Source organism: Agrilus planipennis, unplaced genomic scaffold, assembly GCF_000699045.2.
Source record: "Agrilus planipennis isolate EAB-ADULT unplaced genomic scaffold, Apla_2.0 scaffold22, whole genome shotgun sequence".
Classification (NCBI taxonomy): domain Eukaryota; kingdom Metazoa; phylum Arthropoda; class Insecta; order Coleoptera; family Buprestidae; genus Agrilus; species Agrilus planipennis.
Window position 1 is genome coordinate 581,441 of NW_020438874.1, and position 17,946 is coordinate 599,386.

General features: G+C 34.4%; 3 protein-coding genes across 6 annotated transcripts in view; 2 read left to right on the forward strand and 1 right to left on the reverse strand.

The window, feature by feature from the left end:
* The window catches only part of LOC108732938 (myosin-VIIa), a 25,129-nt gene extending 8,784 nt beyond the window's left edge, over positions 1-16,345 (forward strand). For 2 of the 4 annotated variants that reach the window (XM_025980438.1, XM_025980431.1), the window contains exons 2-13: positions 61-103; positions 6,669-6,929; positions 7,113-7,676; positions 7,736-9,558; positions 9,615-9,802; positions 10,003-10,220; positions 10,284-11,445; positions 11,507-12,187; positions 12,240-13,027; positions 13,241-13,554; positions 14,718-14,985; positions 16,062-16,345. In XM_025980438.1, coding sequence (XP_025836223.1) covers positions 86-103; positions 6,669-6,929; positions 7,113-7,676; positions 7,736-9,558; positions 9,615-9,802; positions 10,003-10,220; positions 10,284-11,445; positions 11,507-12,187; positions 12,240-13,027; positions 13,241-13,554; positions 14,718-14,985; positions 16,062-16,268 — 6,492 coding nt within the window. In that variant the 5' untranslated portion in view covers positions 61-85 and the 3' untranslated portion in view covers positions 16,269-16,345. Of the gene's footprint in view, positions 1-60; positions 104-4,402; positions 4,468-6,668; positions 6,930-7,112; positions 7,677-7,735; positions 9,559-9,614; positions 9,803-10,002; positions 10,221-10,283; positions 11,446-11,506; positions 12,188-12,239; positions 13,028-13,240; positions 13,555-14,717; positions 14,986-16,061 lie in introns of those variants that run through there. The other 2 variants (XM_025980448.1, XM_025980444.1) reach the window with 2 other exon arrangements.
* The window catches only part of LOC108732940 (suppressor of hairless protein), a 40,252-nt gene that overhangs the window by 7,624 nt on the left and 14,682 nt on the right, over positions 1-17,946 (reverse strand). The gene's annotated exons all lie outside the window — the stretch shown is intronic.
* Positions 16,405-17,946, forward strand: part of LOC112906166 (myosin-VIIa-like) — a 9,735-nt gene continuing 8,193 nt past the window's right edge. The window contains exons 1-3 of the mRNA XM_025979910.1: positions 16,405-16,426; positions 16,546-16,763; positions 16,827-17,152. Coding sequence (XP_025835695.1) covers positions 16,405-16,426; positions 16,546-16,763; positions 16,827-17,152 — 566 coding nt within the window. The remainder of the gene's footprint in view (positions 16,427-16,545; positions 16,764-16,826; positions 17,153-17,946) is intronic.

Here is a 17,946-nt window from a genome sequence, read left to right on the forward strand (position 1 = left end):
TGTTTAAACAAAAACGTTTTAACGTAAGCGTAATTTAATTAATTTGTTTTCTTTTTTCAGGCGTATGACGTGAAGAGTTGACATCATGGTTATAGTCACTAGGGTAAGTAAAAACTGTTTAATCAAATCACTAATCTGAACGAGAATAAAAAGTGCGAACATTTTAAGCATTTTTTAATTTTTTTTTCTCATTTAAAGTAAATTGTAGTAATTTAAATACACTGAAAAAAAATTGTGATGATGGGCTAATATCTTGCCCTTTCTCTATATTTATTTTCAAATGCACATGTGGCAAATCCGAAGCTCTATAACTTACTAAGATCCATGACTTATGAATTACTTCAGCGCGGTAAAAATATTATGTGAGAAGAATTAAGTTAGGAAATTTATCCCTCAGTATAAAAGGAAATGAAAGTAAAATGCAGCTTTTAGTAGAATTTGCTACTAGACATCAATTCCGAATTTTCACTACGCCAACAACATTCCTTCGTAGAAGATTACCATTACGACAAGTACCCTTTTCCAGGAAGTAAAATCTTTATTTAAATAGCCAGGTGAATGACAATAATAAAAAATATTAATTGACTGGTGTCAACTTTATCTGAACCACCAAATCCGTCAGCAATGTCTGACAACAATAAAAAGGCAATCGATTAGACAGCAATTGTTAGATTCGCTTTAAATGGGTACCTGGGACCGTTATTCAAGCCGTGGTAAATTCTTCCCCACTGTATGTACAAATAGTACATCAAATTTTAATAATAAATCCTTAAGAACAGATGCAACGGGAACAGAGTTCTTCAGTCAAGGGTAAGTTAGAGATACTTACCGAAAGCTCCATATCAGAGGAGTTATTTTCGGCGTGTGGACAATTTGCTAGGAGCTTTTGACACCAAATAATATATAAGAACTCATCCTTTAAAAATAAGATTACCACTATTCCAACTCTGATTTTTAATTATTTAAGTAGGTACTTTAAATTTATTAAAATGTATTGACTCACTCAGTACGAAGTAAAGTATTTATGTTCACTTATTTTTTACGATCGCTTTCTAAAAAATTCATTAACAACCTAGTGTCAGAGTATAATTGCAATTATTCCATACCCATGCAAACAAACAGTTAAATAGCCGGTCTGTCAACAATCACAACCTACCTGCTATAAAAATGATACGACCGCTTTAAGCGCAATTTTCATCTGTCACGCATACGTGCAAGATGCAGTTGCATGGCGAAAGAATAACTGACTTCCACCACGATGTAATTAACAATAAAAAAAAAACATTTGAGTTACGATTACCGAAACGATAACTGCTTGATATTTTTAAATGGACACTGTTATGCCGCAAGGAGAACATATGTAAATAAATAAATCGTATGCAAATAACAAGAAAAAGAAAGAAAGTTAAATGTGTACCGTTCGAAATTCAGAGCCAAATGTAATGAAGTTACTAGAGCGGAACTTTCCTCTTTTTATAATTTCCTTCATGGGTCCTTTTTTTATTTTTTTATATTTTGTGTTTCACCTGATAATAATGCTTTTATAAGGCGAAATATTTATCGAGTGTTAAATAAATGGTAGTGAAAATTTCAAAGTTTGTTTCATTGTACTTGTATATATTACCAGGAAAAACAAATGAAGTTTTATAACGACAGAAATATGAAAAACAAATTCAAGAAGAGTTGAAAGGGCAAGTCAGAAGTCAAATTCACACAACTTGTCCAACGTAGGATTTTACTTTAACAATTTGCATAGAAAAAAAGAGAACCAATTCCAAGGAAAAAGATATGCTACTAGAATCGGAAAGAAAATTCACAGGGTAATTTTGACACACTCAACAAGGCGCAATATGTAGCTACTTTGGATAATTGCTACATGCTAAAATATTTGATTCATATTTCTTTTGTATGATATAACACATAATAAAATAGAATCCTTTATATGTTTTCCTTTTTATGAAGAACCTTTTTAGTTTAAAAACCAGAAAAAATAGACTAATGGAAAGACAATATAAAATAAGGCCATGTTAATCAGTGACAGAATTTACTTTAATGTGCTTGACTGAGCGTGTAGTTTTTATGCTAACCATGAAATGTAAATTTTTACTTCCCTATTGCTTATCTAGAATGAATCGTAAAATAAACATTTTTGTTTAAATTTAACGACAAATTATCAAAACAAAATACCAGGACTTAATATTGTTCCAAATTGTAAACGAACCAGTGTTACCTAAAGTTCCACAAATGTGTTTAAAAATAACGCGTTTCTACATTCCACAGAACTTAATTTGAGTTCCATGGATTCCAAATTGTATAAAACATTTTACATAATATATCCTTCTTCTTTAAAGTATGAAGCATTGGATTAACAGTGACAAACATTTTTGCAATTTACGATTAAATGCAATTTGGATTGAAAAAATATCCAAGCTAAGGGAAGTTTCGGTGCCGATGTACTTGTGTACTACGCATTTAATTTTTCACATATCCTCATGGATTTGGGGCGTGCTAGTAGAGTGGTCAGAAACAATACTGGTCTTGCCTCAGCTGGTCGTGTGCGTTTTGCGGACGTCCGGTCTGATGCAAAAAAAAAAAATAGTGAGCTTAACTAGGCAGAATCCCCCAGTTCAGTGTACTAATTATGCTATTGCCCTCCATAGTCGACTGACTGAAGAGCTAAATGTGTAGTTTAATTAATCTAAACACCTAACCAGCTACTCGGGCAGATGACTGGAATGTTTAACCAATTTAAGTACCTGGGTATCTAAATACATATTTTAAAACTATTTGCGAATAGTAATCTATTGAAGGTCTACCTCTACTTCCCTCAGCTCCTGTTTTTGATTTTAAAATATCCTTAACAAGCCCTTTATATCTGAGAAGGTGTCCTACCGACCCATTTCGCCTATTTCTTTTTAATTCCCATAACGCCCTATGTTCTTGTGCTGTTTTTAACACCTGTAAGTATATAATTCACAGAAAAACTGCGTTGGTTTTTATCGAGGGAAGCCAAATGTGCAGATAGAAGGATTAATGTTGTACGTAATCTCATAAAAAGAGTACTTATAACACCTTTGATGGTATTTAAATTTTCGAATAGAAAAGTCGTTAAATTATTAAGGGTTGTCACCTATTTCATTAACAATAATTGGGTACAATTTTTTTGGACCTTTGGCAATAACATATAAGGAAAATTCGACGGTATAAAGTTAGTAGCGGAACTGGGAGTTAACCATCAGCACTTTACTAAAGTTCCAGCAAGGGATCATAACTCAGAAGTAGTGGTTCTTTCTCTGCAGTCGTCGTAATTCTCTGATTGTCGCACCCCGACCAGTAGAGGTAACATGGCACGGTGTATTTTCATCGTTCTTACTGTAACTAGTCAAACATGAGCATTCTGAATACAAGATTTTACTTGAATATTCCCGTTAGTAGCTGATACAAATAAAAATCCAAAAGGGTTCAAAGTTTTATTACAGTGCAATACAATGCTCCTAAAATTCCTCAATATAATGAAATGTATATATTTATTAGTTTTTCAATAAAAAATTATGAATCAGTCGGAGAGCTTTTCTTTGTTTGTCAGCATAATTAACTGCTTCTACATTTTTTTCAATGAATAGAATCATTTAAAAGCCTTCCGTCTGATGTAATTGGCCAGAACCATAACCCTAAGGTCTTTAAATTGGAAATTCTCCGCATTTAACGTTATTTTCCGAGTAGGTAAAGCTATTTTATCCTTCCTTTTGATTGCAAGACTAAATTTTACACTTCTGAAGAAGTCTCACATTACGGTAGCAATTAAGAACCGCTAAACTGACAATTACATTCGTTTAATAATAATGTAGACGGTATGGGGAAGGCATTTTAAACTACCGCAAGATTGAAGAGTTATTACGTAATTACGACAAATGACCACAAATGTCACTGCAATAGTTCATCAAGTTTCTACGCACGCGCAGTTATGTAAAGTATAAATCAGTAAAACGGAATACCCATGGCGATAAGTAATTGAAGTCTAAATGAGATGTAATTTTCTTTTTTAAATAGCCTGATTGACAGATGTAATATTCTAATTTAGTTTACTACAAAGCAAACAACTATTCTTTATACATATTGCGCTTTGATGCCCGAGAAAGAAAATCTAAAGAAATACGAATTTGTTGCATTAAATAGCCTACAGATACATGACTTCTAAGGGCCCCCTTAAAGATCAAATTAATATTAAAGTAATCATGAAAAAATTACAAAATTAATCATTCATTGATTGCACTGAACCACAGTTTTATCGTGATACTGTTATAAAAATAGTATCTAGTAAANAGATATTTAACCGGGGTAAAGATCGACACAGGTAAATATTTTCTAATAATCCTTACAATATCGCTTTTCTACAGGGAGGAAGCATTACATGCGAAGGCAGAGACGATGCAGCAGAATTCGCAGACATCAGGAGCGCCATGAAAGTTCTTCTATTTTCCGAAAATTAAAACACTTAGTATTTGTCACTATTCATTTTAGAAAGACTGGCATGCTATCCTTTTGTAGGTACTTCTAGCAAGAATTAAATGGCCCTATTTCACACTCTACTTCCGTTAGCAAACACAATTTTCATAATCAACAAACCTAAACTTTCTTGATTCACATGAATCAGATTGTTAGCAGACAACAAGAACTTGAACAGTTCCCATCAATGTCACCAATGGCTAATTTATTTGATTGAAACGATAAATACTCGTCGAGCGAGTAATCATCATAATCATTGATGATCCCAGTTTATAATACTATTCTTTATAAACTCATTTGTGAAATTTCATGTCTTTGAATGCGAATGAACACGTACTGCAGCACAAAATGTCAGCATTGATTATAATAATTTGATTACGTAAATTAACTTGGTATAGACGTTTTTTTTTTTGCTTCAATCTGCTAAGAGGACATTCAACCTTAATTACTTTAGAAATGTAGGTAGATAATCGACCCCGCTGTCCTCTTTTAAATTTCGTCCATCAGTTTACACCCCTTTCGATAATAGTAAATTTACGCGTGGGGTAATAAAAGAGCTGAAAGCCATAAAAATCTTAGTACACCTAAACTAATAAAAAATCTTTTTCAGTACGTACATATAATATGCTCTTGCTAATCGTAAGGTAGTTTCGTAATTTGAAAACAAAACACTACTGTGCATTAATCAACGTACAATAAGAGGGGGTGTGGTTCACTGGCCTGAATAACAAGATAATGAAAGAAAGATTTTCATGAATACCTTTTCACAATGGCAAGACGTCATTCGTCGTTTACACACGAATGATTTATGGATTTTGCAGTATTTTACTTTTATTTTTATTACAACTAGGTAACTGGTAATAAGAAGGCATGCGTTTTATGAAATTTAAAGTATTTTTCTTATATAAATATGTATTTCATCCCTAAAAGATGATCTTAAAAAGAGGTTGCTTTCTTTTTCTTGTTTAGCATAATTTTATTGCAAAATGTAGAAAGTGTTCCAACAGTCAAGAAAGTGCTCTTAATGGTTGAAAAAAAAATGAAAATTAAGGTGAAAGTTAATAAACGAAGCTGCTCTAATTACTTAAACAAAAGTTTCTAAAAACCATCAAGACGACGCTAATAATGTTACCTTGTTACTACTTGTTTTATAACAAGTGAGATAACCTACTGTACCTAAAAAAAAGGATGCATTTCTACAAAAATGCCAAAATGTAACAGCTAATTGTTCTGATTTGAAGTACTAAGGCAACCGTTTTATTCTTGCCTTTAAAAAAAATAGCAATTAAAGAATTCAATTTCCTATCTTCATAATCTACTAGTTAACTATTACTTAAAATAAAATAGAGTGTTTTCATATCACTATTTAAGCTAATATACAACTAAAATAAAAAATATATCTAGTGGAAGTCTGATGACAAATTCTTTAAGCGAATTTGACGGTACACTACTTTTTCGAAGTCTTTTAGAGATCATNGGATTTGAAGTACTAAGGCAACCGTTTTATTCTTGCCTTAAAAAAATAGTAATTAAAGAATTCAATTTCCTATCTTCATAATCTACTAGTTTATTACTTAAAATAAAATAGAGTGTTTTCATATCACTATTTAAACTAATATACAACTAAAATAAAAAATATATCTAGTGGAAGTCTGATGACAAATTCTTTAAGCGAATTTGACGGTACACTACTTTTTCGAAGTCTTTTATAGAGGTCATCACGTAAACTTTCACTGGTGACTGCTCCACTTGGGTACAATTAGAAAAAATAAGTCAAAAGTTAGACTTCTGCAAAAACTTCATTGACAAATATTACCTAATTAGTTTCAAAATTAAACAATTTTATTTCTAACATAAAACTTGAACTACATATGTCGTTTTCAAAATAACGATAATTAAGATTTATTAATTTTAAATCAAATACATTAGTCTCCAAAATTTTTGTTAATTGAAAAAACAAAATTCCAAGGAAAGCAATATTAATGAATGCAAACAAAAAGCGCCAGTGTTAACTTTTGATCAAATGCTTTGAACCGGACCAAATTACCAACACTGGGCCAAATATTGACACTGGTACTTGGTTGGTACTGAGCTAATTTGAGCATTGTTTAGCACCTAAAAAAAACATAACAAGTTTGATGTAGATCATCAATCTATTACAGGGAGACTATATATGGATTGAGCCGGCAACTGGCAGCGAATTTGATGTGGCGATAGGGGCAAAGGTCATCTCAGCAGAAGGACGTCGTATCGCGGTACGAAACGACGACGGTGAGGAACAATGGCTTGCTCCCGATCGTCGGATCAAAGCAATGCACTCCACCTCTATACACGGGGTGGAGGACATGATTGGACTGGGCGACCTCCACGAGGCCGGAATACTGAGAAATCTCCTAATACGATACAACGAAAATCTCATCTACGTAAGTGACAAATTAATGATTCAACTTGGCCCATCAATAAAATTGCCACTTTGGACACACCTAATTCCTAACGAAAACAGATAAAGTCGACAAACCACATTTTTCTGACCTCGAATAACATCAGATCACGATATTTAAAAAAAAAAATCATTGTACAACCTGATAGATATTTTTTTTATTCAGACATACACTGGCTCGATCCTAGTGGCCGTCAATCCTTATCAAATACTGCCAATTTATACCGCCGAGCAAATAAAAATGTACAAGGAGAGAAAAATCGGAGAATTGCCCCCGCATATTTTCGCTATCGGCGACAATTCTTACAACAGCATGAGAAGATATGGTCAGGACCAATGCATAGTTATTTCTGGCGAATCCGGTGCTGGTAAAACGGAAAGTACCAAATTGATATTGCAATACCTCGCGGCCATAAGCGGCAAGCATTCCTGGATAGAACAGCAAATCCTTGAAGCCAATCCAATCCTTGAAGCATTCGGAAATGCGAAAACTGTCAGAAACGATAACAGCTCTAGATTTGGAAAATATATCGACATACATTTTAATAAAGACGGGGTTATAGAGGGTGCTAAAATCGAGCAATATCTACTGGAAAAAAGCAGAATTGTTCATCAAAATCCCGACGAAAGAAACTACCATATATTTTATTGTTTACTGGCCGGATTAAGCAGGGAAGAAAAAAGAAAGTTGGAATTAGGGGATGCTAGTCAATACAGATATTTAACCGGGGTAAAGATCGACACAGGTAAATATTTTCTAATAATCCTTACAATATCGCTTTTCTACAGGGAGGAAGCATTACATGCGAAGGCAGAGACGATGCAGCAGAATTCGCAGACATCAGAAGCGCCATGAAAGTTCTTCTATTTTCCGACCAAGAAATTTGGGAAATAATGAAACTCCTCTCGGCTCTTCTGCACATGGGAAATATCAGGTACAAGGCCACAGTCGTCGACAACTTGGATGCCACAGAAATACCCGATCCCACCAACGTGCATCGAGTAGCTAATCTTCTACAAGTTGATGTGCAACCCCTTGTGAGCGCCCTCACAAGAAAAACTCTCTTTGCTCATGGAGAAACGGTGGTGTCCACCCTTTCCCGGGATCAAAGTGTGGACATTAGGGATGCTTTTGTTAAAGGAATCTACGGGCGCTTATTTGTTTTTATAGTGAGGAACATTAACAGTGCAATATACAAACCTAAAGAACGGCAGAGAACCGCTATTGGAGTGTTGGACATTTTTGGTTTCGAAAACTTCAATCTTAATAGTTTCGAACAGTTTTGTATTAACTATGCCAATGAGAATCTCCAACAATTTTTTGTAAGACACATTTTTAAATTGGAACAGGAGGAGTACAATCTCGAAGCCATCAACTGGCAACATATCGAATTTGTAGACAATCAAGAGGCTCTAGACATGATCGCGATAAAACCGTTAAATATAATGGCATTAATTGACGAAGAAAGTAAATTTCCTAAAGGAACCGACCAGACCATGCTTGCCAAACTTCACAAAACTCACGGGCACAACAGAAATTATCTCAAACCGAAATCAGATCTGAACACGAGTTTTGGAATCAATCATTTCGCTGGTGTGGTCTTTTACGATACTCGGGGTTTCCTGGAGAAAAATAGAGACACTTTTAGCGCTGATCTACTTCAATTGGTAGCTGCTTCTTGTAACAAGTTTTTACAACAACTTTTCAGCAACGATATCGGTATGGGATCGGAAACACGAAAAAGAACACCAACATTATCGACTCAATTCAAAAAGAGTTTAGACTCATTAATGAAAACTTTATCGAACAGTCAACCATTCTTTATCAGATGCATAAAACCCAACGAATATAAAAAGCCCAATTTATTTGATCGCGAACTGTGTTGTCGTCAGCTGCGTTATTCGGGAATGATGGAGACCATACGAATTAGAAGAGCTGGATATCCTATAAGGCACAATTTCAAGGACTTCGTCGACAGGTACAGGTTTTTAATCCACGGAATTCCACCATCTCATAAAACGGACTGCAGAAAAGCTACCGCAAAAATTTGCGCCGCTGTTTTGGGAAAGACAGATTATCAACTCGGAAACACCAAAGTGTTTCTTAAAGATGCCCACGATTTGTTCTTAGAACAAGAAAGAGATAGAGTCCTCACTAAGAAAATTTTAATTCTTCAAAAGGCCATTCGTGGTTGGGTTTACAGGAGGAGGTTCTTGAGGCTTAGAGCTGCCACTATGGTTATCCAAAAGTATTGGAAAGGCTATGTTCAACGGCAAAGATACAAACGAATGAGAGTAGGCTACATGAGGCTTCAGGCCCTTATAAGGGCTCGTGTATTATCTCACAGGTTTAACCACTTGAGAGGCCACATTGTCGGTTTGCAAGCCCACGCGAGAGGCTATCTTGTCCGAAGAGAATACGGACATAAAATGTGGGCTATCATTAAAATACAATCGCACGTGAGAAGAATGATTGCGCAAAGAAAATACAACAAGATACGCTTTGAACATAAGAATCATATAGAAGCACTAAGGTTAAAGAAAAAAGAGGAACGGGAACTAAAGGATGCCGGTAACAAGAGAGCCAAAGAGATTGCCGAACAAAATTATAGGTAACTGTCAATTAAATAAAAAAAAAAAATTAATTCAGTGTGTAAAATTGTTTTAGGGAAAGGATGTATGAGCTAGAACGTAAAGAGATGGAACTTGAAATGGAAGAACGAAGACGAGTGGAGATGAAGAAGAATCTCATAAATGATGCTGCCCGAAAAGCAGAAGAGCCAGTCGATGACTCAAAACTGGTTGAGGCTATGTTCGATTTCTTGCCGGATAGTTCAAGCGAAGCCCCAACTTCTGGTAACTAATTACAAAATCGTTATACAATTCATTTAAATTTATTAAAAACCCATACAAAATAAGATGTACAACACACAATGAATATGATATTTCATACAACCTTGACATACAGAAAACGTGTTGATTGCATATGCGAGGAGTACATTATTTCATTTATTATTCATTATTTATATAAAAACTGAGAGCAGACTATCCTTTAGGTCGAGAAACGTCCGTCTTTAACGATTTACCGTCGCAGCCTTCGGATTCAGAAATAATAAGTCCAATGCAAGCAACTTCTGAAGACGAAGAAGATCTATCTGAATACAAATTCCAGAAATTTGCCGCAACATATTTCCAAGGAAACGTTGGACACCAGTATTCCAGGAAACCTTTGAAGCATTCCCTATTACCTCTACACACACAAGGTGATCAATTGGTAAGTCAACAGCAAGATGTAATAAATATTTAACCAACTAGTCTGTCTTCTTCTATTATTTAGGCTGCTCAAGCACTTTGGATAACGATTCTTCGTTTCACTGGCGATCTTCCCGAGCCCCGTTACTCAACAATGGATCGCGATAACACATCCGTAATGTCAAAAGTAACTGCAACACTTGGTCGTAATTTTATTCGTAGCAAAGAGTTCCAGGAAGCACAACTAATGGGGCTCGAACCGGAGTCTTATCTTAAACAGAAACCCCGATCCATTAGACACAAGTTGGTATCTTTAACGCTCAAACGAAAAAACAAACTTGGTGAAGACGTCCGCAAAAAATTACAAGACGAAGAATACACAGCTGACAGTTATCATTCCTGGCTGGAATCTCGACCAACTTCTAATCTTGAAAAGCTTCACTTCATAATAGGACACGGCATACTACGAGCAGAGTTACGGGATGAAATTTACTGCCAAATTTGTAAGCAACTTACAAATAATCCTTCCAAATCATCCCATGCAAGAGGCTGGATTTTATTATCCCTTTGCGTTGGTTGTTTTGCACCATCAGAAAAGTTTGTTAGCTACTTAAGGGCATTTATAAGAGAAGGTCCTCCAGGTTATGCCCCATATTGTGAAGAAAGGTTGAAACGAACTTTCAACAATGGCACTAGAAATCAGCCACCCAGCTGGTTAGAACTACAAGCGACAAAGTCGAAAAAACCGATTATGTTACCCATAACATTCATGGATGGAAATACAAAAACTTTATTGGCAGATTCAGCAACGACAGCTAGAGAACTATGCAATCAACTTTCGGACAAAATTGGACTGAAAGATCAATTTGGGTTTTCTCTTTACATAGCCCTTTTTGACAAGGTGTCTTCTTTGGGCAGCGGAGGAGACCACGTGATGGATGCCATATCTCAATGTGAACAGTATGCAAAAGAACAGGGTGCTCAAGAAAGAAACGCCCCTTGGAGACTATTCTTTAGAAAAGAAATATTTGCGCCATGGCATGATCCTTCCGAAGATCAAGTGGCAACAAATCTAATTTACCAACAAGTCGTGAGAGGGGTAAAATTTGGAGAATATCGTTGCGATAAGGAAGAAGATTTAGCCATGATTGCGGCACAACAATACTATATTGAATATGGATTGGATATGAATTCAGAAAGACTTCTTACGTTATTACCAAACTATATTCCGGACTACTGTTTAACAGGTAAATAATTTACGGTACGATGTTTTATTAATGTACCTAAGTGTTTATTTGTGTATTTTAGGTATAGAAAAAGCAGTAGATCGCTGGGGAAACCTTGTGGTTCAAGCTTACAGGAAAAGTTACTATTTAAAAGAAAAAGCTCAGTCTTTAAAAGTAAAAGAAGACATTGTCAGCTACGCAAAATTTAAATGGCCCCTCCTTTTCTCTCGCTTTTATGAAGCCTATCGCAACTCTGGTCCAAATCTTCCCAAAAATGATGTAATAATCGCTGTAAATTGGACAGGTGTTTACGTTGTCGACGATCAAGAACAAGTCCTACTTGAACTTTCATTCCCGGAAATCACAACAGTTTCCAGTCAAAAAACTAACAAGGTTTTCACTCAAACGTTTAGTCTTAGCACTGTTAGGGGAGAGGAATTTACCTTCCAAAGTCCTAACGCAGAAGACATTAGAGATTTGGTGGTTTATTTTTTAGAAGGTTTAAAAAAAAGATCAAAGTTCGTTATTGCATTGCAAAATTACAAAGCTCCAGGGGAAGGTTCCAGCTTTCTAACTTTCCAAAAAGGCGATCTCATCATCCTGGAAGAGGACAGCACGGGAGAGACTGTCTTAAATTCTGGCTGGTGTGTAGGACGATGTGAGAGAACACAAGAAAAGGGAGACTTTCCTGCAGAAACAGTTTATGTTTTACCCTGTATGTCTAAACCTCCCTCTGACATATTGCAGCTATTTAGTGTAGAAGGTAGTTAATCAATATCCATTACAAGCTGTTTTTAATTTATTTAATATTTAAGGTGCGGATCACGGAAGAAAAATAAGTCATCATTCTCTAAATGGAGTGGACCCTCGTGATAAGCCTCACACTCTAGCAGATTATGCAATCGATCATTTTCGACCTCCACTGAAACGAACTATGTCGAAATCCCTAACCCTGGCATCAAGAAGGGGCTATGATGATTTATGGCGACATTCCCGCGAACCGATTAAACAACCTTTACTAAAAAAGCTTCTTTCCAAGGAGGAATTGGCAGACGAGGCTTGCTTTGCTTTCAGCGCCATATTGAAGTACATGGGAGACTTACCATCTAAACGTCCCAGGTCCGGAAACGAGTACACAGATCACATTTTTGATGGCCCTTTGAAACACGAGATATTACGGGACGAAATCTATTGTCAAATAATGAAGCAATTAACAGACAACCATCACAGATTGTCAGAAGAACGGGGTTGGGAACTGATGTGGCTGGCAACAGGCTTGTTTACCTGCTCACAAAGTTTATTAAAAGAATTGACTTTGTTTTTGAGAACTAGAAGGCACCCCATAGCTCAAGACTCGCTTCAGAGGTTACAAAAGACATTAAGGAATGGTCAAAGAAAATATCCTCCCCACCAAGTAGAGGTAGAAGCTATACAACATAAGACAACACAGATATTCCATAAAGTCTATTTTCCTGATGATACTGACGAAGCATTCGAAGTCGATTCTAGCACAAGGGCCAAAGATTTCTGTCACAACATCAGCCAAAGACTGAATCTTAAATCGAGCGAGGGCTTTAGTTTATTTGTTAAAATTGCAGATAAGGTAACTTTAATGTGTCTACATACATAAATACACCTAATCTTGTTGGTCCAACTTACAGTAAATAAAAATAACTAATTCACCCAAATATATCTCAATAGCAAATTTTGTATACTAATAATAGCAAGCAAATCTTCAAAATGTTTATTGCTATCATGCAAGCAATCGCTATGTTACTTCAATAGAAACATCTATTGTCAATTATTCTTTTTACAGGTAATATCAGTACCGGAAGGAGACTTCTTTTTTGACTTTGTTCGTCATTTAACCGATTGGATTCGTAAAGCAAGGCCTGTACGAGATGGTATAATACCACAATTTTCGTATCAAGTATTCTTCATGAAGAAATTATGGACGAATACGGTACCCGGAAAAGATAGAAATGCTGACCTTATATTTCATTTTCATCAAGAACTACCAAAACTGATAAGGGGATATCACAAATGTACAAAAGAAGAGGCTGCTAAACTTGCAGCACTTGTATATAGAGTTCGATTTGGGGAAAGTAAACAAGAACTACAAGCCATACCGTAAGTAATTTTTAAGATAACACGTCATTCGTCATAATTAACCCAGAGAGACAGAAAACGCGGTAATTTAATAATTTAAATGGCTCAAATGGTGACAAATAAAAATAAGTTTTAATAATTCCTAAATTAATTTTGATAAATATACGTGCGAATAAGTAATTACCTACACTCATAAAAACAATATTTGATAAAATAATGGTTGAATATACATTAGTAATTCTGGTTCATATTAAATATTTAGGGCATTTTTAAATAATCATTTCATCGATTTCATATTTAATAACTTGTAGCAGTAAAAATTGTATTTACCTTTAAGCAGAAACGTTTTCTAACTCCCAAATCCCTCTAGTAGAGCAGCAGCATACTTGAAATTATGTATTTTTTTCCATTTTCAATCTATCATACAAAAAAGTTCAAAAAATTAAAAATAACCGCTACCCGCTATACTCTCACGTATATACTACCCACACACGTAGATTGTATAAGTGGTGGCATATATATCACATTTCAATGTTGAGATAAATTTGAATTGAATTGAAATAGCAGAGTTATTTAAAAACTAAACATCACCAAAACACATTCTAACTATAAAAATATATTTAAGTTTAACAAATATACGTATTTTTATTATTTCATCCGTTACATTCACGAATATTGTTAATACTTTGCGGATCGTCGTCTAGTCGTAAATTTATACTAGTCACTAACACAAAAAGAAAATGGCCACAGACAAATAACAAATAGTTTCTTATCAAAGCTTTCTATGTTTTTACTATTGCATCAAATTTAAATTTAAGAAAATTAAAAATGAACTTCTGCAATGTATGTTTTTTTGCTCCAATATTAAAATTAATTCAAATTCAAAAAAAAAAGAATTAGATGATTGTTTTACTTTTGAGTACATCCACGTACGATATTATTTTACAAAACCTAACTATATATAGGGGTTGTTGAACGTAAAAAATATCAATACGTATTCACAATTACCATAACTTTGAAAAGTACTATTGATTTTCTTATTTAGTACATAATATGAATTAGAAAAACTATAATAAACATTTATTTTAAAATTATTCATTATAAAAACGTATTTACTTCCTTGATTTTTAACCGATTCGTTAATTACGAACTGAGAAAGTGAATTTTATATATTATTTTTTCAGACAAATGCTACGTGAGTTAATTCCAGCAGATCTAGTCAAAGTTCAAAGTGCAAACGACTGGAAACGACAAATAATTGCGGCCTACAACCAGGATGCGGGTATGAGCCCTGAAGACGCTAAAATCACCTTTCTAAAAATTGTTTATCGTTGGCCCACCTTTGGTTCAGCCTTTTTCGAAGTGAAGCAAACAACAGATCCAAACTATCCCGAAATGTTATTGATAGCCATAAATAAACACGGCGTTAGTCTGATTCATCCTCATTCAAAGGTAAATCAAGAGGTTTTTAATTAATACCGTTTTTATTTGTAAGCTAAAGGTTAAATTGGTTATTATTACTACAATAATATAAATCCCTTCTAAAAGAGCCTGGCAACTAAAGCAGCACCTGTGTTAGCTTTTAGTCATATAAAAAACAAATAGGTACCTTAATAAGTCCCTTGTGTAGCATTTCAGACTCTTCGGTTAGTAGCAAAAATCAGTAGATGGCGACTATCGTATCTGAACATAAGCAACTATTTGAAATTACGATTTTCTATATTTATATCTACATAGCAATTTCTTTATTTATTTCGATCCTATTATAATATACATATAATAATACGTGATTAAAACGCGCACGAAAAAGTTTCGAGTTCCTACACTATCGTGTGTATAGTACCAAATAAATGGTACAGGAGACTAAATTCAAAACAGGGATGTTTTAAGTAAAATCATTAAGTGAGGCTTGTGCAACCAGGCATTGAGAAGCTCTGGTTAACAACTAATTTAAGTGGAATTTATTAATAACCGATTGATGACTACATACAATTAGCTCATTTATGTAACTTGCAATTTTATTAATGCGAAGTACAACGAAATGAAGGTATTGCAAAACAGGAAATGTTCTTTATTACCATTTTGTAATTATCAGCGTGAGAAGTAATCCACATAAGACAATGTCGATTTTTAGAAATGTAGATAATTATAATTTAACAACGGTGGGAAAAATTGTACGTTCAAAAAATGTTTGACTACGTACACAAATTAATTACCATTACAATTAATATAATGCAGAATAACAGAATTAAATTAATTGAAGGTGATGAAGTGTGTTTCGTGGTAGTTAAACGACGAAACTAATCTTGCTTACTTTTTGTCTATACAAGTTCAATAAATAATTAATTTTAATTTGCAATTGTTAACAGAAACGTATTGTAAAGGGGAACAGAATACCAAAAATAAATACCAATAATCTACTACTCTCCTACTTCAATTATAAAAATGATGAATTATTTACAAGATTAAACAAATCTTTAAGTTCCTGAAACTTTCAGCTTTACGATAAAATATATACGTATTTTCAGGATATCCTAGTCACTCATCCCTTCACAAGAATTTCAAATTGGTCATCTGGTAACACATACTTCCATATGACGATAGGAAATTTGGTACGTGGTTCGAAACTCCTCTGTGAAACATCACTCGGTTATAAAATGGACGACCTCCTTACCTCATACATATCCTTAATGCTCACAAACATGAATAAACAGAGAAGCATGCGAATTAAATAAATAATTGTACGTTATTTAATTTGTAAAAACATTCAGTATTTACTTAAGTCCGTCCATTTTTAATTATATTTATAANCGTTATACAATTCATTTAAATTTATTAAAAACTCATACAAAATAAGATGTACACCACACAATGAATATGATACTTAATATAAGTATGATATTTCATACAACCTTGACATACAGAAAACGTGTTGATGGCATATGCGAGGAGTACATTATTTCATTTATTATTCATTATTTATATAAAAACTGAGAGCAGACTATCCTTTAGGTCGAGAAACGTCCGTCTTTAACGATTTACCGTCGCAGCCTTCGGATTCAGAAATAATAAGTCCAATGCAAGCAACTTCTGAAGACGAAGAAGATCTATCTGAATACAAATTCCAGAAATTTGCCGCAACATATTTCCAAGGAAACGTTGGACACCAGTATTCCAGGAAACCTTTGAAGCATTCCCTATTACCTCTACACACACAAGGTGATCAATTGGTAAGTCAACAGCAAGATGTAATAAATATTTAACCAACTAGTCTGTCTTCTTCTATTATTTAGGCTGCTCAAGCACTTTGGATAACGATTCTTCGTTTCACTGGCGATCTTCCCGAGCCCCGTTACTCAACAATGGATCGCGATAACACATCCGTAATGTCAAAAGTAACTGCAACACTTGGTCGTAATTTTATTCGTAGCAAAGAGTTCCAGGAAGCACAACTAATGGGGCTCGAACCGGAGTCTTATCTTAAACAGAAACCCCGATCCATTAGACACAAGTTGGTATCTTTAACGCTCAAACGAAAAAACAAACTTGGTGAAGACGTCCGCAAAAAATTACAAGACGAAGAATACACAGCTGACAGTTATCATTCCCTATACACGGGGTGGAGGACATGATTGGACTGGGCGACCTCCACGAGGCCGGAATACTGAGAAATCTCCTAATACGATACAACGAAAATCTCATCTACGTAAGTGACAAATTAATGATTCAACTTGGCCCATCAATAAAATTGCCACTTTGGACACACCTAATTCCTAACGAAAACAGATAAAGTCGACAAACCACATTTTTCTGACCTCGAATAACATCAGATCATGATATTTAAAAAAAAAAAAATCATTGTACAACCCTAAATAAAAGCACGCGCAGTTATGTAAAGTATAAATCAGTAAAACGGAATACCCATGGCGATAAGTAATTGAAGTCTAAATGAGATGTAATTTTCTTTTTCAAATAGCCTGATCGGCAGATGTAATATTATAATTTAGTTTACTACAAAGCAAACAACTATTCTTTATACATATTGCGCTTTGATGCCCGAGAAAGAAAATCTAAAGAAATACGAATTTGTTGCATTAAATAGCCTACAGATACATGACTTCTAAGGGCCCCCTTAAAGATCAAATTAATATTAAAGTAATCATGAAAAAATTACAAAATTAATCATTCATTGATTGCACTGAACCACAGTTTTATCGTGATACTGTTATAAAAATAGTATCTAGTAAAATTAAATTATTATGAAAAGCAAAGTTGTTATATTGTCTGTTAAACTTATTATCTAATACTTTACCAAGTTATTCTAGAACTAAAATTCATGCAAAATCAAAACTCAGTATAATAGTAAAAAATTAAAACACTTGCTATTTGTCACTATTCATTTTAGAAAGACTC